General features: G+C 53.8%; 1 protein-coding gene across 3 annotated transcripts in view; it reads right to left on the minus strand.

Annotated features, from left to right (window-relative positions):
• Positions 1–2,147: 2,147 nt before the first annotated feature.
• ZCCHC24 (zinc finger, CCHC domain containing 24) overlaps positions 2,148–21,190 on the minus strand; it is a 63,565-nt gene continuing 44,522 nt past the window's right edge. For all 3 annotated transcript variants that reach the window (XM_011974889.1, XM_011974890.1, XM_011974891.1), the window contains 2 exons: positions 12,731–12,895; positions 2,148–6,297 (listed from right to left, as the gene is read on the minus strand). In XM_011974889.1, coding sequence (XP_011830279.1) covers positions 6,184–6,297; positions 12,731–12,895 — 279 coding nt within the window. In that variant the 3' untranslated portion in view covers positions 2,148–6,183. The remainder of the gene's footprint in view (positions 6,298–12,730; positions 12,896–21,190) is intronic.

Raw genomic sequence — 21,190 nt, forward strand, 5'->3', positions numbered from 1 at the left:
CTGGCTCTGCCACCTGCCTGCTGGGTGAGTGTGCCAGGTGAGACCTTTCCCTGTGGGGCCTCAGCTTTAGCTCAGGGCAGGGCCACCGTCTCTGGATCCCTTGCTGGCCCTTTCTTTGGTGGACTCTGCTCTCTCCTGGGTCCTCAGCAGCCAGCTGCCTCTGGACACGGGCACTGAGTCCAACCGGAAATCCTTCCTGTCCAGGGAGTTAGTGGTTTCCACGGCTCCAGGAGATGTTGAAATGCAGGCTGTGTTTGCCTTGGGTTTGTTTCCTTTCCACAGAAAACAAAACAAAACAAACACACAGGCGCATGCACACTGCCGCACACTCAAAGACAAGGGCATGTCATCAAACAACAGCCCCAAAGCCCCAGCCTCAGCATGCATGGGTGCCCAGTCAATGCTTACTGGATGTGCAAAAGCACCTGGGGCCCTGGGTTCGAGGCCTGGCTCCCTGTGTAATCCCTGGTGTGATCACTGGTCGGATGCTTCTGCCTGAGCCACAGACAATGGGAACAGGAGACCCACACTCCCCGGGCCTCTCCCGGGTGCAAGCAGTGCGCTTTGTCTTGTGTTCAGTGGGTTGTCTTATCCACACAATACCCCCGGGAGAGCTGGGGCTCGGAGAGGGGCAAAGCCACCCCGTGTCACACAGCTGGGGTCGCAGGGCTGGCCTGGTGGCAGTGCTGAAGGAGACAGGAGGGCCCTGAGACAGACACCGGCTCTGTGTCCTCAGATCTGCCCAGGGAGAGCAACAGCCCCACCTGGGCTGCTGGAGGACTTGGGCTGGCAGAGGGCACAGTGTGGAGGAGGGGGTCCTTCATTCTCCTCTCACCCTGGTGGAAGTGGGTGCCCTCTCCACTCCCTTGCTGGGCCTGGCTGGCAGCCACCTGTGTTCAGGCTGACTCTAGCCTGGCTGCCATTCGACACACTGAGGGCAGGCACCCTGCGGGGAATTCTCTAGATGCCAATCAGCAGGAAGGGGCTTTGTTCTGGGATTTGCTCTGTACCCCAAATAAGACAGGAGGTCTGGCCTTGGTGGTCTCTGTTCCTGCCTGTCCCTCCCCCCTCACATCCATGGTCCCTGACCCCGAGGACTGGCATTTTGTTTTCTTTGCTCCATCTCAGAGTCTGCAGTCAGGGGGCATGGACTGGCCCGTACAGATGTGCTTTGACTTCTACACTATTCAAAAATCCCGTTAACTCGTTGCCAAAATTTAAAACGTGGACAATTCCATGTAACAACTGGGATTTCCAGTCTTTCTCCTGCTGCCCCTTCCTCCCTCCCCGGGCAACATCATTCACAGAGAGCAACAGTTGGCTGAGCTGAGGACCAGGCGCCCCTTGACAGGACTCTCTGCCCCCCGCCTCCTCCCCATCACCGTGGGCCCCACGGGAACACTAGGGACCATCTGAAGCCCAGTGCTGCTCAACTCTGGATGCACAATGGACTGAGCTGGGGGGCTTTACAAACTCAAGGACACCCTGAACCACTTCCTCGGCCTCCCTGGGGTGGGACCAATGATGTTCTTAAAGCCCCACAGGTGACTCGGGTGAGCAGCAAGGTTGAGAACAGCAAGAGCCGATGCTGGGCTTTGCAGGCGGGTGGCTGCTGACAGTCTTGCTTCGTTGTGATTCCCCATGGTCCTCAGCAGGAGCCCCACCTCATGACAGCCCAGGCCAGGCCAGCCCAGGCTTTGGTCAGAAGAGGGGTCCCTGCGCCATCTCCCCTGGACTCCTCTGTTTGCTCACTGTGTGATGCTCCGTGTCTGGGCCCAAATCCTGATCTTGGCCGAGTGTGCCAAGTGGGAGCGGCCCACGGCTGCCGGCTCCGAGGCAGATTCACTCCTATATATGGTCACCCGGGAGTCCCCCCACTGAGTGAATGCGTGACCTCATCTGCCGACAATCTCACCCAGTCTGGGGCCAACTTGGGGAGGGCCGTCGCCCTGCAGAGTGTTCAGTTGGGGGCAGAGAGACTGGGAGGAGGCAAATCAATGGCATGGAGGCAGGACAATGACAAGATGACCCAGACCCAGGGGAGCTGAGGCCAGCCCCAACTCTCTCTGACGCCTGCCCCGTCTCCTGCCTCTGAAAGAATCCAGCCTCCCCACACGCTTGCGTGAACAAGGAAACCTGTGAGCCTCTTTTGCTTTTAAAAGTCCTTTTAATACAGCATGAAGAGGCTATATTTCTATAGGCGAGCCGTATACAGATTCTCCAGGAATAAGGCACACAACGGAATGCCATCCCAAGGGCTGCACTTCGGAGATGTCGGAGCCTTCTCCACGCACCCTCCGAGCTGGGCCCCCGGGTTCTGTTTTGTCTTTTTAGCTGGACTCACACGTATGGACAGACACAGACACAGATGGGGTCACCGCATGGGGGTGGAGGAGGTCCGACGGCAAGGTTGGCAACAGAGAAGGGGATAAGCCCGCTGCCACAGCCCCCGGGGACTGCTTGGCCATCTCGCTGAAGGCTGGAATACTCCCATTTCAGGGTTAGTCGTTGGACTGAGCTACAATGTAGTGAGGTTGGATTAAATATTCATTTAGAGTAGATTCAAGTCTATTAGACGCTGGAGGGCTGGTGTAAGGGCTCCGGCTGACATTTCCAAGTTCAAGGAGCATGGCCTGGAGGAGGCGTGGCTCAGATGGCAAAGCTCCGGAGCGGCGAGGCCAGGCTTTGCCCCACTTCTTCTTCCCTCCTGGGGCCCTGCTGATCGAGAGCCCTCCCACCAAGCCAAGACGCTGGTGGACCACAGAGGGGCTGGTTAGTCAAATAAGCTGCTTCTTCCCCTCGCCCATCCCCTGCCCCTCTACAAAATGAATAAAACCGTAATAACAAGATAAGAAGAAGAAGGTGCCAGAGAATGGATTACAATGCTGTTTGTTATCCTCAGTGGAAGAGGCACAAAGGGGTCACCATTCCCTTTTTCACTGTGTATCAAATTATAGCTTCCCTTAAAAAAGGCAATACTTTTCAAAATACACATATGTATAAATACAGGACAAGAACATATTAATAAGCCTAAACACTTGAATAATATGCTGGCTACTTAATACTGATATTTTCATCCAGGGAAAACAACACAGAAAAACAATATGGCTTAAAGAATTGCAGAGATTTTTTTCCTCATCAGAATTATGTACCAACTTCATATAATATTCTTTGTAGACAATATTTCCTTCTGAATGTAGTTCAGTTGCATATTTTTACAGACCAAAGCATAGTAAAAAACAAACAAAAACCAACCAAAAACCCAATAACGGGAAACAGAAAAGTTCTCACCATAAATATTTTCTTGCAGTTCAACCAGAAGGTTGGCAAAATACTTCCAGAAATCTTTGTTTGATATTCTCTTGCCCTCCTGAAAGTTCTGAAGTTTTGAAAATGCCTCTCTTTTTGTTTGTTTGTTTATTCTCAAAAATCAAACAATTATATTTTTCTTTTCTTTTTCTTTTTTTTAAAAAAAGGCCTTCAAATATATACAGACAAAAAATCACTGTGAAGATTTTTTCGGGAAAAGCTACCAAATTCAGTGTTGTGAGAAAAACTGGTAACCATGCAGAAATTTTAACATCTATGAATATTTTTTTTTCCAAAATACACACATAGTATTTTTTTTAAAAAAGGAATTCTGTGTCAAGTATAACTCAAAATAAATACAAATTCACAAGTAGAACTATTGAATACTTCATACGGGGTAAACACCATAATCTCCCAACTAGATCGCTAGATCTACCAACTGCAAGCGATTGTCCCTTTTGAACTTACTAAAACCACACACTTTCCTGTCCCCTGGGCTCCTGGCCCTCTGAGCACTTAATTCTCACGGCACCCAGCCTACATGGCAGTGGCTTTGCTGACCACAGAGAGTTCCCCAGTTCAGCCAGAGCCCAGTCAAGGGGAGCATAGGGGGTGGACCTCAAAGCGGGAACCTCAGCCCCCAAGGTGGCTGGCTCTGCACAGATGGCAGGGCACTGGCTACCTGCTGAACAGCTCACTGGCCAGGTCACTTTGGGGTGATATCCCAACTCCCCTTAGCCCGTGCAGGGAAGCCCTGGCCTCCAGTGGTCAGGGACCTGGGTTCTTTTTAGGGTGTGGGCTCCCCCTGGGGCCTGCAGCACAGCTGGCAGGCCCCAGGCATCCTTGGGCCAAGGTCCCACATGGGGCTGGGTCCCTGGAAGGGTTGGCACAGGCACACTGCCCACCACTGTGAACATTCTCTTTAGTGATGCAGTAGGATGACTGTCAGTGGCAGCTTCTCCTTGAGGACAGAAGCCTGGGCCGGGGCCAACCCCAGCTCACCTCAACACCTTGGAGAAGACGGGGAACAACGCGCTCGGGGAGTCCTTAGTAGCAGTCCCCAGTGGTGACAAGAGTGTCCACAGCCTGCTGCCTGGAGCAAATGTACCTTTTTTAAGTGCTCAGAGGGTATGGCCCCTCAAATCCACCCTGCAGCTCCCTGGCTGCAAATACACTCACTCCATCTTTTCAACTCGCTCCCTGGACCCCTGGTTAACACTTCACTGTAACTCCTCAGTTGTACAAAGCATTTTCATTTGAATACAAAAGGCAACTGGACACCAGGTGGGCATCCTTGAGGCCATGGTAAACACTGAATTTCAGGCCCATTTCGTGGTCTGATTTTTTTTTTTTTTTTCCCACAGAGGCATCATGTAGGGGCAAAATCAAGAAACCCAGTTCTAACAGCCGGGAGAAAGGAAGGGTCATGACTATGGAAACGGGGCTTCTCATCCGGGAGACAGAGGAGCGCACGATCCCGCTGCCAGTCAGGACAGTGGGCTCCCTGGCCAGGGACGTGCCACGAGGCCTCTCTGCTCCCTTGGGAGGTAGGAAATTATTGTCCCCATTTTAGAAAGGAGGGGTTCTGTGGCTTGTCTCAGGGTTCCCCACGTGAGGAGCTAGGAGACCGAGGTGAGAAGGAGGAGGCTCCTCCATGTTTGCAGGGATTGGGGATGAAAAGCAAGGCTGGGGCTGTAGGGGCCAGCAGGGGAGGACTCAGCATCCCTCAGCCTGACTTCCTAAGACACCAAGTGAGGGGTCACGGTGCGGGGTACCTGGCACCCGGGAGGCTTCTCCCACCATTCTGGGTGAAACTCCCCAAATAAAGCTCCAGGACACAGCACCGGGCCAGCATGAATCCCAGAACCACAGAGCTGAAATGGGCCCTCTGCTCTCTGGTGTTATGCTGTCATTTAACTAATGGGGAAACTGAGGCCCGGAGATGTGAATTCCTTGCCCAAGGTGACAGAATGCGTCAGCAGCAGGGCAAGGACTTGAGCCCAGGTCTCCAGAACGCCAGGCTTGCGTCCTTTCTGCTAGAACAGACACGCTGGGCTTCCACGCTGGGCCAAACTACCTTGATGTGGACCCCCAGCGTGGGTGGGAGGCACAGGGGAAGGAAGGGGAGTGGGACTGACAAAACCTAAGGCAGTCTGGTGGGGGTCGTGGGAGGGGCTGCTCACGTTCCCCAGGACACATCCGTCCAGCGTTTCGTGCCTCCCCTGTGCCTAACCCCTCCTATCTGGGTCCATAGGGTAGGGAGGGGGGCACACCCAGGTGCAATGCCAGTGATGTCAGAGGGGGTCAGGATTTGGGGCTTAAAGTGGGCAAGGGACAGAGAGGTCCACTCCCCAGCAGCTGCTAGAACACATGTCCCCTTGCCAAGATTGCTGACTCAGGAAAGAAACAGGGATTTCCGAGAGTGGCTTTCCATACCGGGCAAACCGGAAGGTTGTGGGTGGGGGCAGGCGGCCTGGCTGGTCTGGGGGAAGTTTGGGATTCACAGTAAATTTAGTGCACCTGTGGCCAATACAAGGCTGCTCACCCCAAAGAGGCTCTCAGAGGAGAGTCTGTGGGGATACCCGGGGCTCCTGGACATCGGCTTTTGCTTGCTTTTGTCCCCTCCACAGAGACCTCAGGCCCGCCTAAAGAGCCCCAGACTCCCTGCTGTCCCTGGCCTGTGGGGGCAGCGATGTCAGTAACACTGTTTGTCAACACACACAAGACAAGGACGCTAAGAGCCCCCGGCCCGGCCCCGCAGGCCTGCGAGGACACCCCACGCACAGGGCGACACGCAGCCCCTTGGAGCAGCACAGGGAAGCAGCGTCTCCTTGGGCTGGTCGGGGGCGGCTCTGGGTGCGAGCGGGCAGCTGGTCACTGCACGCGACGGCAGTAGTAGCCCAGGACCTTGCACTTCTCGCAGAGGTGCTGCGGGTGCTCCTTGCTCTGGTCGGACACGTCCAGGCCATCGGGCTTCTCGAGGGGTCTCTGCAGAGAGAAGGAGGAAGGGGCCCAGGGGAGTGAGGGGAGAGAAAGACAGAAACACAGAAACAGACAGGGAGAGACACACGGAGACAGACAGGTGAGACAGGTACACAGGGAGGGGACCAGACAGACAGAGATGCACATCTCTACAGAGACAGAGACTGACAGACACAGAGAGGGAGAGACACACACCCGATGGGGGTGGGGAGGGGGCACCTGTGGTCACAGGTCATTTCAACCACGGTGCTGGGGCCCTCCTGCTGAGGGAGGCTCCCTGCGATCACCCAGTGAGTGGGCTCGAATGCCGGGTCTTCTACCTAACAGCTGTCTGACCTTGGGCAGGCCACCTGCCCCCTCTGGCCTCCATGCTCCCATCTGTGAACAGGGATGCTGATAACAGCTTTTTCATGGGCTTGTTCTCACCAGACAACTCAATGGAGATAATGAATACAAAGAGCCCGGCATGCAGAAGCTGTCTGTGGTTTGTCTTATCGGTAGGAGGGGGACACCAGCTGGTGCAGGGCCATCAAAATTGAGCCAAGATCCCAAGGTGAAAGGACCTAGGAAGGGTAAGTTCCCTGCTCTCCTGGACGTCCCAGGGAGACCTCCAACAGCTCCTCTATCTAGGGCTTGGGTGTCCCCAGTTTACTGCCTGGACGGTAAGAAGGCTTTCCACCTTGAGTTAGAATCTGGGTCCCTGTCGCCTCATCCTGGAGATCCAGCCACAGACTCTGCTCAGCTCCCAAAGGACCGTCCGATCGGTATAGTTGTGAAGTGTCCCCTCCAGCACCCCAAACCCAAGCTGGTTTGCAGCCCCCACCCCCTAGGCTGGCCTGGGCCTCTTCCTGCACCCAGTCTTCCAGGACAGGCCAGAAAGGCCAGACTCAGCAGGGCCCACACAGCCCTCACTCCCCATGGCTTACACGTTATGTGGCAAAGTACTGCCACCTAAGTCAGGCCACTCTGGAACACACCCTAATGTCACCACTTCCCTGTGAGTGGCACAGGGAGGAAACGGGCCATAGATGTATGAGGAAGGGAGTTTCCACAGATGAGGCAACTGAGGCTCCAAGACATTAGGGACATCCCTGGGGCCTGCAATGAGGAGGTGGTAGTGTGTGGCCTTCCAGCCACACATGCTGTTTCCAAGCCCTGTGCTGCAGGGACATGCTGCCTACTGCCTGCAGGTGGCCCCACTGGCTGCACTGTACTGGGGCTCAGGGCCAGCTTATGACCAGTGCCCACCCCAGACCGCCGCACTCCCTCCCAGCCTGGCTGAGTCCCTGGCTTTCTGTCCCCAGGACAGCACCTCCTGTGTTTGGTGGAGGGAAGGCCATCTTCACCGGCACAGCGCTCTCCCCTGGGAATTCACGGGCACCTGCCAGCTGCACCCACCCTGACTGGCATCTGCCTTCTGAGTCTTCATCTCTGGGGCTGACAGAGGTTTGGCAGGCCCAGGACTGAGGGCAGAACCTCCATGGAGACTGAAGGGGTCATCGCCAGTTTGTTTTGAAGACTGTTCTGGAACACTCTGTGTCTGGTGTCTTCTGCAGTGTCTCCATATGACATGGTATCACCAAAGTCCGACAGACAGAGCTTTGCATGCCAGCTCTGCCACCTATCAGCCAACGGCTGTTGGGAAGGAGCTTTCTCCTCCACAACCTCGACTTGTCCTTTTGGGACCTGGGTGGGAGGTTAATAACATTCATTGCCTTTTTCCTAGTTTGTGTGTGTGTGTGTGTGTGTGAGAGAGATAGAGAAGTAAATAAGATGACTGTCTTCTTTTTACTTTTTATTTATTTTTATTTTTTCAGACAGAATCTCAGTCTGTCACCTAGGCTGGAGTGCAGTAGTGTTATCTCGGCTCAGTGCAACCTCGGTCTCCTGGGTTCAAGCGATTCTCCTGCCTCAGCCTCCCAAGCAGCTGGGATTATAGGTGCACACAACCACCCAGCTAATTTTTGTATTTTGAGTAAAGACGGGTTGTGCTATGTTGGTCAGGCTGGTCTTGAACTCCTGACCTCAAGTGATCCACCCATCTTGGCCTCCCAAAGTGTTGGGATTACAGGCGTGAGACACCACACCTGGCTGACTGTCTTTTTTAGAGACAGGGTTACTGTCACATAGGCTGGAGTGCAGTGAATCCTCCCACCTCAGCCTTCCAAGTAGCTGGGACCACAGGCATGCACCACTACACCTGGCTAATTGTTTAAAAAAATTTTTTTATAGCGATGAGGTCTCATTATATTGACCAGGCTCGTCTTGAACTCCTGGGCTCAAGCAATCCTCTCACCTTGGCCTCCCAAAGTGCTGGGACTACAGGTGTGAGCCACTGCGCCCAACAGAGATGACTGTCTTAAAGTATTTTATAACCATAAAAAGCTCTGGAAGACTTAGTGATCACAGTGTGACGTGCAGCAAATCACTTAGCTTCTCTGGGACTCAATTTTCTCCTCCATAAAATGGGGGCTAAGTCTGTAGGCTAACTCTACATGATAGGGTTGCTGTGAAGAGTAAGTTAGTCTATGCAAAGGGATTAGAACAATGCCTGGCACATAGAGAGCACTCAAAATGTTGGCCAGTATTGGTATCATGTGTTATATAGCGTTAGGGGCAGCATGGCGCAGGGGAAGCCGCGAAGTCCCGGGTGAAACGCTCTGGAAACATCCTTGCCAGCACCCTCCGGGGCTCATCTGAGCTGCGCCCCCTCCTTGGCCGTGACCCCATGGTGCAGGTTCCCTCGGTGGGCCCTGGTCTGACTGCTCAGCCCCGCTTGGCCTGCCACTGGGCGAGGAGCTTGGGGAAGCTGTCAAGACACTCCCCTGTGGACGGAAAACACTGCGCAGCTGGGGCTGACCGTGGTGGACGGCCTCCCCCACTCCCTGCAGCAAGGCAAGGCCCAGTGGCGTTTTCTTTTTAGGGGGACCAGAGTCGGCAGGGGGAGCTGCCGCTGGAGGCTGACAGGAAGCAGATGTGGCGGCCAGGAGAGTGGGGAGGTGGAGGGTTCTCCGGAGACGGAGGCCACACAGGTCAGGGCTCTGCGGGGCAGGAGAAATAAACCAGCCCTCTCCACCGCGGGGCGCCATGGGGAGCACCACCGCTGGGCTCTTCAAAGGCTCTGGACAGCTGGGGGATAGAGAGGCACCACCCTCCCACCCCCACCCAGCTTGGGAGCTCAGGAGAGATCGAGCCCTGGGTGGTGGGAGACCTGGGTTCCAAGGCCCCTTGATACCAGCTGACTGGTCACCCTGCTCATGTCCTGTCTCCTCTTGGGGCCTCGGTGTCCCCAGTGCACACAGTAGGTGCTAAACAGTAGCCTAACGACTGGGAGAGGGGAAGGGCCCAGACACACGCTCTTGAGGGATCCTTTAGTTTGGGTCCTGGGAGAGCTGATCCTGAATGTGGAGAAGGGGGACAGGTGGTCAGGGAGGCTGCGCTGGGACTGAGCTTGGCAGGATGGAGATGGCGAGGCAGGTGAGGCCGTTGCCAGCTTGGGGATGGTGACATAAGCCAGGAATGGGCCTGGCATTATGGAAAGGGAATGGTGAGGAGCCCTGCCCAGCCAGATGCTAGGGCGATATCGGGGCAGGGGCCGAGGGCTGGAGCCACTGCAGAGACTCGGTTCCTGTGGGGCTTGGGTGCATGGGCTGGGCGCTGCCTCTCCGCTTAAGTCACAGAAGGGGTCGTAAGGACCCAGCCCCCAGGACGGTCAGCACAGACCCCAGCAGCCCCCATACATCTGAGGCCCTGCAGAAACTGGACTGTTCCTGACTCCTGCCCCCAGCCAGCCACCATTATCTGCCTTCCCTCCCAGGCCACTTATCTGCCCTTCCAGGCTCCAAGCTATCCTCCAGGCCCCCAGTCTACTGACCTTCTACCCCATCAGAGCTCTGCCCCACATCTCTCCCTCAGGGGAGCCTTCCCCCAATAGCTCCCAGAGCTCTCTCCCCTCCTGCCTCCTCTGTCTTCTTGTCCTTTGTGGTGACTCAGCACACATGGAAGGCCCACCCCACCCCTGGCTCCTCCATCCCCCGCTACCTCATCGACAGTGACCTTTCCCTCCCACCACCCCTCAGCCACACCCTAGACTTGGGCTTCTTCAGAAACCACCCGTCTCTGCCCCCTCCTTTTCTCTTTCCATTCCACTGGCTCCCAGACTCCCCCCAGTCCACAGGCCCACCAGGCCTCCCTCTCCACCGGGCCTCTCTAGCTTCCCCTTCCTGCTGATGCCCCATGATGAAGCACGGTCGTCATGCTTTTACAAATATGCCCACCCCCCAGCCATCTGCCCTCTGGAGTGCTTGCCCAGCCAACCTCTGTCCTGTGGACCCTCTGTACACCAGGCCTGGCCTGCACCTGCCAGGCGAGCCGTGCTGGAGCAAGTCACGGAACTAGGCTGACACCTGCCACTGCATTAGGATCACGTACCTCCCCCGGGCCTGGGATGCGGCTGGGTGGTCCAGCCAGCTTTCCCTAGCAGGCTGCTTCCTCGCTCGTCCTTCCTCAAGCCCGCCCCAGCCCGCCTCACTCCTACCTGAGAACTTTGTCTTCCATTTGCTGAGAAAACAGAAGCGTTGGATGTGAGGTTCTTCTTGCATCATCCAACCCATGGACCTTCCTAATTACCCCCTCTTCTCCCTCCCTCCTGTGCCGATGGGTGAAGCATCTCCCGTTTTTCCCCTGAATCATCAGCCTTTTGCTGTCTTCTAGATCATTCTCACCAGACTGCACTGGGCTCCAGGCTCTACCATCTCCACAACACCTAGCTCCAGGGCTCCTTCCTGGTTGTGGCTACTGCTGTGATTCTCTCCACAATCAAACTCTCCTCAACAGACTGGACAATGAGGCATTCCCTCTGCAGCCAGATCCACACCAGCCTCCCCTGACACTGCTCCATGGACACTGCCCCGACCTCCAGGCCAGCTACACATCAGCACCTCCACTCTCGCCCTCACGCCTGACTGGCCGGGCTTCTGTGCTTCTCAAACCTTGGTTGTAGTTCAAGTTCCCCAGGTAAAAGTGATACTTCTGTTTTGCTTTGTAAAACTTTGAGGACCGTCTCCTTATTGCCAAATTTCCAAGGCACTCCTCTGTGGTCTCTATACCTGACATTTGAGCACCAAGCACCAGTCAAGCCTCCAACAGCACTTCCCGAACCCCACCCCCGGCTTCCAGGACTCCACGCTCCCCGGTTCTCTTTCTCCTTACTGGGTCTTCCTCCTCTATCTGACCATCAAACACTGGGATTCAGCAACACTTGGTCTAGGGAATCCCTTCTCTACTCCGTCCACATTCTTTCTACAGGAACTCAAATCCATTCCCTACCATGTTTAGGTTGATGACACCCACTTATGTATGGGCCATCTTGACTTCTCACATGAGCTTCAGAATTACAAATCTAACTGCCTTCTTGACGTCTCTAATTGGATTACTGCGAACATCTCAAATGTAATCTGTATCAGAGGAGCCCTGCTTTCATTTCCAACACCTGTGTCCCAGCCAGGCTGCCCAGTTCAGGAACAAGCTCCTCCATCCACTCAGGTGCTCCAGCCTGCCTGGGGTGGGACTGTTCTCCGGGGCTCCTGTTCTTCCCCCACATTCCACCACCAATCTGATGATGCTTGGTGTCGCATCCAGCTCCAGAGCCTCCTCCAGAGTTCAGCCCCCTCCCAGCTTGTATGAGGGCTATGGTGTTGTCTTTCTCACTGGTCTCCCCACTCAATCTCTGCACACAACCAGAGTAACTGACTTAAAATGAATCTGAAAGCCCTGCTGCTCTTGGGTTCCTCAAGTGCCCCCAGGGCTCTGTGACCGCCCCGTCTAGCCCTCTGCCCCAAGCCTCTCACTGCCCTCTCCTGCGCCTTCACTGAACTGTGGGCCGGGAGCGCCCCAAGTCCTTATGGCCTCAGGGCATTTGTACCTGCTGTGCCCTCTTCCTAGGATGGCCAGCCCCCAACCTGTGATAGGCCTAGCTTCCCCCTGTCCTCCAGGTCCCCGAGTCAGCAGCAGCTCCTCTGAGTGACTTTCCCTGTGCAGCTGCCTGAGGTAAGACCTTCCTAGGAGGAGCTGGCCCCATCTCTCCCACATGCCTGGGCCTGGTGCACACAGCCTCCCTGTTGACACTGGCCGACTGGATGGATCAAGGAAGGAAATTGGAGTTTCCTGCTGTTTCCTGCTGTCCTCACGTCTCTGTCTCACAACAGCAAGCCCTGTTCACTAGTTTCATAATGTGCCGGGATTCTCTGGTCTCAAGATCTTGGTACAGTTGCCCCACCATTCTCCTTCCCTTCCCTTCCCTCCCATTTCAGATGAGACAAGGAAAGAAAGAGTCAACTTAGAGACATATCCCTCGTAGGAGGGAGTAAACTGAGGCCCGGTAAGGGAAAAGTCACCCTCCCGTGGTCCTTCCGAGAAGGCCCCAGCCCGCCCGGCTCACCTGCTTGTGCGGGTACACGTTGATGTGGCACTTGATGCACTCCTGCCCCATGTTGGCCCAGGAGTTCCCGCTCATCCATTTTCTCTTGCACTTGGGACACTTGTACTCGCCGAAGCAGCGCTTTTTGCCCTGGTATGGAGTCAGGCCCTCGCCTTTGGGGCGTGCCTACAGGGCAGGAAGCAAACACAGGGGATTGGGGTCCAAAGGCCAAGATGATGCCCCATGGGGTTCCCCTGGCCTCTGCCTCAGTCTTCATGTCCTGTGTCCATGTGTACAGGCCCCTTTTGCCCCCAGTCTAGATAATATCAGGGATGTCCCCAGAGCACAGACAGGATCCAAAGGCTGGGAGACACATGGGGAACAGAAAACAGAGGAGATGGTGAAAAAACAGAGGAGCACGTCTCTTCTAGATTTAAGGAGTAAAGTATTCAGTGGTGGCTGGAAATTACTTCCTTAACTCACACGTCATCAAGGGCAGCTGGTCTCATGGGCCTGCACACAGGCACTCTTTGGCCTACCCAGCAGTGTGCTTTAAAGGGTCATTGAAGAGGCAATACAAGCACGGAAACTGGTGGCAGTGCCAATGAGTCTTCCTCCTCCCTGCACCCAGTCAACTCCTCTACTAGGAGGCAATCCAATGTCCCTCATACCACTCCAAAGGCGGGCCCTGCATTTACAGATGCATATGACATACAAATTTGTACGTACATTCTTTTCCCTCATGAAAATGGAAACAGATTATCCATCCGGTTCTGCATCTTCCATTTTAAAACTATATCTTATTTTGTTTTTTCGAGACAGGGTCTCGATATATTGGCCAGGCTGGACTCAAACTCCTGGGCTCAAGGCATCCTCCTGCCTCAGCCACCTGAGTAGTTGGGACTACAGGTACATACAGCTGTGCCTGGCTACTGTTTTCTTACTGAATAATACATGTTAGAGTTTTCCCTACATCACTACAAATACAGCTACTGCATTCGGTTTAACAGCTGCACACAGTATGAGTCCATGCAAGCTCCATAGTGCATGGACCAGTTACTATTTTAGAACATCAAGCTTGTTTCTGTTCTTCCATCATTACAAACAATGCTCTAATGAACAACTTCATATGTGTATCATTTTGCACATGTGTGAGTGTATTTGTGAATATAGAAGTAAAATTGTTGGGTCAATGGGTATGAGCACCACTAATTTTTAAAGAGCAAATTCCCACTGCCCCTCCCCACATACTGCAGGTGTCCCAACTTAACATTCCACATCAGCATCAACAGAGTTTTCATTATCACCAATCTACGAGGTAGAAAATCTTCTCAGAGGAGCTTTGACTTTCATGTCTTTTATTATGAGCAAGAGTGAATTTGCCATGCATTTAAGAATCACTTGTGTTTCATTTGTGAACTATTTGTTCATACTCTTTGTGATTCTTTTTTCCTGCAAGAGTAGCCTAATATTTTTCTTGTTGATTTGTAACTGCATTTTATATATGAAAGAAACAAGCTGTCTCCCACACAGTGTTATTTTAACAGCTTTACTGAGATATAATTCATGTATCTTACATTTTACCCATTTAAAGTGGACAAATCAATTGGTTTTAAGTATATTCACAGAGTTCTACAGTCATCACCACAATCTAATTTTAGAATATCTTTATTGCCCCCCAAAAGTAGCCCTATACCCAGTAATAGTCCTTCCCCATCCTACTCCCACTTCCTTACCCCACACAGCCCTAGGCAGTCACTAATGTACTTTCTGTCTGTCTGGATTTCCCCATTCTAGGTATTTAATATAAGTAGAAACATACAACATTTGTCCTTTTGCGTCTGGTTTCACTTAGCATCATGTTTTCAAGGTTTATTCATGCTACAGCATATGTCGACACTTCAGTCCTTTTTGTTGCCAAATAATATTCCATGGTATGGATATGCCATGTTTTATTAGCCCATTTATCAGATGATAGACACTGGGGCTTTCTCTAATGTTTGGCTATTATGAATAATGCTATTATGAACATTCACACGCAAGCTGCAAGTGTTTTTAAAAGTTGAATGAGTTACCCTAATATTTGCAAATGGGAGATTTCACACAAACACGACCACTCTGATCTAGAATCCCTGCCGGCTGAGGTTAAGGAGTGGCTACCCCATCAGCTTCCTCCACATCACCTCTGCTCCCAGCAGCTGCAGCTGAATTTATGTTCTCTACTAGGTCTTCGCAGGCTTTGAGTTGGAGAGGCTTAAACGCAGGCTCTCCACGGTGGCTATTCAAAGTGTGGTCCCCGGATCAACAGCGACAGCGCCACCAGCATGTTAGAAATGTAGAGTCTCAAGCTCCACCTTGGATCTGCAGAATCAGAACTACATTTTAACAAGAGCCCCAGGGAATTAATATGCCATTACATTAAAGAAGCGCTGGGCTATGAGATGATGTTGCCATAGTAACTTTCCTTGGGGAATTGCCCATTTATGAAGTGGTGCGTAATGGTTAAGGGCACACACTCTGGATCCAGATCCTAGCTCTGGAATCTTGGGTAAGTTACTTTACAAGGATAAGGACAGTAACTACCATATAAGACTGTTCTGAGGATTAAATGAGCTGAGGATTAAATGCAAAACATTTAGAACAGTGCCTCGCACACAAGGCAAAACAGGAATTAGTGCTATTATTATTTATTAATGTAGAACAAAAAGTGGTATATAAAATGGGTACATAGTTTCTTCCTTTAGTAATCATGCCTCTTTGTCCCAAGCGCCATTACTACCACTCGGTGATAGCCTGCTAGAATTTCAGGCAAAACACTAAGCGGGGACATGCGTGCTGAGTGCGCAAACCTAAAGTTAGAAAGTGACACCAACAGCACCCTGATCTCCTGGGCCCACTGCCTGAAGTCTTTGGATCCTCAGTGGCCTTCCTGGCAGCTGTAACATTCTTGGGAGAAGTTTCAGCCTGAGTTCCAGGGCAGGGCTGCCCTCAGCACTGGTCAGATCTGAGAGAGGGGTCAGCCACACCCGAGGGAGTGCTCAGTGGGCAGCCAGGGCCCAGGGGCCAGTCAGTTTGTAATAGAGGGGTCAACGTGTGCCTCGGAAGGCACACTGAGCTCTGTTGATCTCAAGTTAGTGGGTGTCCCTCTGACCATTTCTGGTGCCCGCTTCTCCTTCACCAGGGGTCTGGAACCTGTGGCTTCTAAGCCATCCCCTCTATCACAACCCCTCATCTTCCATCATCTGAAATAAAGCACTGGATGAACTCACTCCCTCATGTCTCCCCAGAAGCATCTACGTCTTCAGAGGGGATAAGGGGGCAGGCGTGGGTGCCTCCCTGATGCTGAGGTCTGAGATTCCTTGATTGAAGGTGGGAACTTGGGGACTCTCACCAGCCAGGCCCACTCTGGAGCTGGTTCTGCAGGCCTCTTAGCTCAGGGAGCTCACAGGACCAGGTGCCTGGCCTCACACAGTTGGGGCAAAGGGCAGGGGTCAAGGTACCAGAAGGAGGGGTCAAGTCATTCCAGGACACTGGGCAGAGTGAAGCATGGGGACAGAGGCCACACTGGAGGTGGACTCTGGGAATTTGTTCCCCGAGCCCCTGCTTCAGAAATGAAGAGGAAGGAAACCCACACAGATAAAGGAGACACTGAGCGCGAACTGAAGGGAACAGGAAAATGAAAGAGAAGAGCGAGGGGTGAGCCAGGAAGCATGGACGCACCATGTAATTAGAAAAGCAGCCGTCTGGAGCCATCCATCAGGGCGTGTGGGCTGCTTGGCAGGCAAGGGATGGGGCCCCAGCCTCCTGCAGGACCAGACGTCCTCAGCGCACCATTCCCATGGCTGCTGTCAGGCCAGGCACTGGGAGGGCCTGGCTCCAACATGCCATTGCATGGGATGTGGCTCAAATTGTGGTCTCCAGGACCAGATGCCTGCAATGACATCTGGCTCTGCCTGTGACTATCTGGGGGGTTCCTTGTCAAGTTATTCAAACTCTCCGTGCCTTGGTTTCCTCATCTGGAAACCAGGATGATGACAAAGGACCTGCCTCCCAGGGCTGTTGGGATTTGACACATTCATGCGTGTAAAGGTCTCAGCTCAGTTGCTGGCACACTGCAAGTGCTCGGTCACCATTAGCTATTTCAGGGTGATTCTCTTCTTCCTTGCCTGCACTAGGAGAGGGAGCAGAGGTGTCTGAGGTATTGCAGAGGCTAGGGCTGAGGTCCGCAGGCATTAGTCCCAGGGGGATGGTTCCAGAGATGGGAGGGAAACCTGGGAGGGACATCTGGGTCACTCTCTATCCCTGGGTAGGAACGGATTGGCAAGCAAAAGAAGAAACAGCATTAGGTGTCTTTGCTTTCTAGAATTCTCATGGAAGGACCATGCTGCAGAAGCTCTGGGGACACTGGTGGCAGAGGTTGCGGGAAGAGGAAAGAGAACTGGCTTTAGTGTGGCACCGCCTGCGTGCTGGGCTTTATGCTCAGGACTCCACGGCCCACCAGGCCCCCAACGAACTCTCCTAGAATCCTGTGGGGCAGGGGACATTATCAACCCATTTAACAGATGGTGAAACTGAGGCACAGGGAATGGGTGGGACGTGCCAAAGTGCTTCCAGTGCGTGAAGGGCAGCAGGCTAGGCCCAGCAGGCTCTTCCACAAGGCCACACTTGATTCACCTCTTGTCTGCCATCCCCAAAATTGTCCCCACCATGATGGAGGCTTGTGCTGTTGGGGAGAGACCCCCTAGCAGGAATTTTATAAGAAAATTCCTAGGGCCTCCCCTTAGCCCAGTCCAGTGTCAGGCCTTGGCTGTGACCTCCGTAGAGGTGGCCTGTAGGGCAGGGGTAAAGGCAGTGGATGGAGGAGAAGACAGGACTGTGGGCAGCTCTCAGCAGCGAGGAGCCACTTCCTGGAAGGGTTCAGTCCCGACATTGTTTATGCTTACAAATGAGGGCAGGGCCAAGGGGAGAAGGAATTTCTAACAGAACAAAGGCTTCTCTACTCACCACCCCCCCACCCCCCCACCATCCCCCAGCCCCGCCTCCTCCCAGAAAGGCACAGCCTCTTCTCATAAACTTCAGCATGAAACAGACGGTAACTGCTGACAGCACTGCAGGGGCCACCACCCGCCCGGTTGGGAAGGATGCCAGGCCTGACCAGGCTCTCCTGACCCAGGCCCCTGCCATGTACCCCTCTGGGGGATGACATCTGCCAGGAGGCTGGGCAGAGCTCACTGGAGCTCAGAAACAACCCCTTGTAGCACAGACAGGCCCTTTGGGGACCCGAGAGGCAAGAGGACTCACTCAAGGACACACTCAGTAAATCTGACTGAGCTCGGGGGAGGGAGGGATCCTCTGACTTCCAGACTGGGGCTTGGATCGTCACAGGAGGGCAGCCTGGGAAGTGGGAAACTGTGGCCAGCGTGGGGGTGGGAAGGAGGAGCCAAGCCAAGGAGCAAAGAAGGCAGCACTGCAGGGCGGGGAAGTGGGAGGGGCCCCCCAGGCAAGCCAGCGGCTGGGGAAGAGATGTGGAGGAGGCTCACACTGGCTGGGTACTTCTTCAGAACGGTTCAGTGTTTTCTTCCCATCCCTGCATGAAATCTCTTGTGGTTGGCTGGGAGGTGGTGAGCTCCCTTTTACTGGGGGTATGCAAGCAGAGGCTGAGTTAACAAGTATCAGGGAGGCTGCTGAGGGGGCCTTTGCCCTGGTCAGGCAGGTGGATCTGGTGACTCTGGAGGCACTTCCACCTCTACAGTCCTTCCAACCCCCGCATCTGGTAAAGGCCAACCAGGCAGGTGTGCAGACACGCACTCTGAGATGCTGCTGGGTGGGGACTGAACAGGTATATTTTCCTACTGTATTTCTATATGACAACTTCAAACTTCTGTAAGCCTTCAAACTTTAAACAAATGTGCATTCCTTATCCTAAGCAAATCCATCTCTGGGCGACTATCCCAAGGAAATTATCAGACATGTGGACAAAAGAGATGTTCAGAAATGTCCATTACAGCATGAGTTAGGACAATGTAAATCTGGAATGAGCAAAATATTCAAATACAATGCCTGGGTTCCCTAAATTACGTTGTACCCTTTGGATGAATGACAACAAAGCCATTAAAATAGTTATGGTGATTTTTTTTAGGGGTTTGGGAAAATACTTATAAAGAGAGCAGGATAAGCAACCGAAGACAACCGCTGCACAAGAACAGGACTGGCAGGAAAGCAGCCACAAAGGCTGAGAGATAGGACTGTTGATGATCTTACTTCTGCAGCTTACTCTCTTTCTTAACGAATGAATTGCCTTTAATGAGTGGGTTACCGTCTTGGAAGAAGATGATAACCAGCCCACTCCCTGCCCCGCAGGCCCCTCCTGCCCCCTAGGGGGCGCACTGTGCTTTCACAAGGTGACAGAAACCCCAGAGATGGTGGCTCTGGCCACACTCCTGCCCCTGCAGGTGCGGACCCTGGGGCCTGAGCACTGGCTGGCCTCAGGCTGCTGGTTCTGTTGGATCATGCTCATGTCCATAGAGCTAGCCGCCCACCCCTGGGTCCCTTCTGCTCCTTCCATTTTAAGGGAAGTCAGACATGTCCACACACTGTCACGTAACACCAGAGCCTGACTGGTCACTCCTCCCCAGCTGCTTGAAGTCCCACCACGAGTGAGTGATCCTTTAGGGTGAAGCTTGATCTCCTCACCCCTTTGAGACAGTGAATCCCTTTTGCACAGAGGTGACATTGTGGCCTTTGGATGTTGAGGCAGAGAATCACAGGGACTGGGAGGGGAGCAAGGTGGGCACTGGGAGCCTGAGGCTGTGCCCTGCACACCATGACTCCAGGCTTCCCTGTGCCCCAGGATGCATGGCCTCTGCTCTCTGGATATGGGTTCCAGCGAGGCCTCGATACCTCCCAGCCTGAGGTAAGCGCCTCACCCCCAGACCTGGCCTTGCCACTCCCATCTGCACAGGGGCGCAGACCTGTGCCCTGCCAAGCCCTGGGATGGAGAAATCACTGTTGCTCCATCACTGGGTATTTTTGGTCAGGGCCAGGCCCTCTTTATGCCCTGACAACCACCCATGAGCTAAGTACGGTTAGTCCCAGGTTTCAGATGGGAACGCTGACGCATGAAGAGGTTACATGGCTTGCCAAAGCTACACTGTCAGGAAATGGGGCAGTCCAGATCCGAGCCCAAGCCCCTTAACGTGGGCTCACTTTCTAAACTGCTATGCAACATGCCGGGATTGCACAAAGAAGAGACCCACCAAGCCGGGATGGTGAGAAACAGGAAGGGGCCACTGTTCTCATGGGTCCTGGCACGCTGGGGGCATCCCTCCCCATCTCTGGGCCTCAGTTTTCCCATCTCCAGAATGAGAGGTTGGACTGACTGCTGGGCAGGGTCACTGGCCTCCCAGGAGGCCCATAACTCAGCATGTGCCTGGCAGCCCACTCACGCTCCGCCCTCCCATGGAGCACAAGGCCGGCCCCACCGTGCGTCCAGCTGAGAGGCTCTGGCTGGAGCCAAGAGGAGCAGGGGGAGGAAATAAAGAACAGATGGGCTGCCCGCCGGCCCCTGTCCCGCCTGGTCTGCCCAGTCTGCGTGCTTTCCTGCAGCCCTGCCGCTGAGGTGGCCCTGGGCTCCAGTCTACCTTCCCAGAGAGGAAGATCCCCAGCCTCAGGAGTTCGAGAAAGACTTTCCACTGATGCAGAAACAGAGGTCACAGGGGTGGGGCAACGAGTCCACAGAGGGAGTGCAGGGCTGACCATGGACTCACGACCCCAGCCCAGGACCCTCTGTGTGGCCTTGCTGGCCCTTGCCAGAGGAGGCAGAAGGTCCCTGGTCATTCTCCCTAGTGTCTCTCTTTGAGCCTGGGGCAGTGTGGAGTAAACAGGGGATAGAGGTCAGAGGTCCAGGTTGGGCCCTGGCTCTCCCACGCCTGTCTTAGAGCCTCAGTTTTTCTTTTTCTTTCTTTTTTCTTTTTCTTTTCTTTTTTTTTTTGAGACAGAGTCTTGCTCTGTCGCCCAGGCTGGAGTGCAGTGGCGTGGTCTCGGCTCACTGCAAGCTCCGCCACCCAGGTTCACGCCATTCTTCTGCCTCAGCCTCCTGAGTAGCTGGGCCTACAGGCACCTGCCACCATGCCCAGCTAATTTTTTGTATTTTTAGTAGAGATGGGGTTTCACTGTGTTAGTCAGGATGGTCTCGATCTTCTGACCTCGTGATCCGCCCACCTTGGCCTCCCAAAGTGCTGGGATTACAGGCGTGAGCCACGGCGCCTGGCCAGAGCCTCGGTTTTTCTATCTTCCATGTGACGGGGCTGTTCTGGTGGAGCTGGAGACACTAACGTTCAATGAGCACCTACAATGTGCCACACGCTTTCTGACCTGACTCTCAAGAGCCCTTTCATTTGACAGGAGAGCAAACTGAGGCACAGAGGGGCCAACCAACCTGCTCAAGGCCACACAGCTGTGGAGCCGAAGCTTAAACCCAAT

The sequence above is a fragment of the Mandrillus leucophaeus genome, unplaced genomic scaffold (genome assembly GCF_000951045.1).
Source record: "Mandrillus leucophaeus isolate KB7577 unplaced genomic scaffold, Mleu.le_1.0 Scaffold15, whole genome shotgun sequence".
Classification (NCBI taxonomy): Eukaryota; Metazoa; Chordata; class Mammalia; order Primates; family Cercopithecidae; genus Mandrillus; species Mandrillus leucophaeus.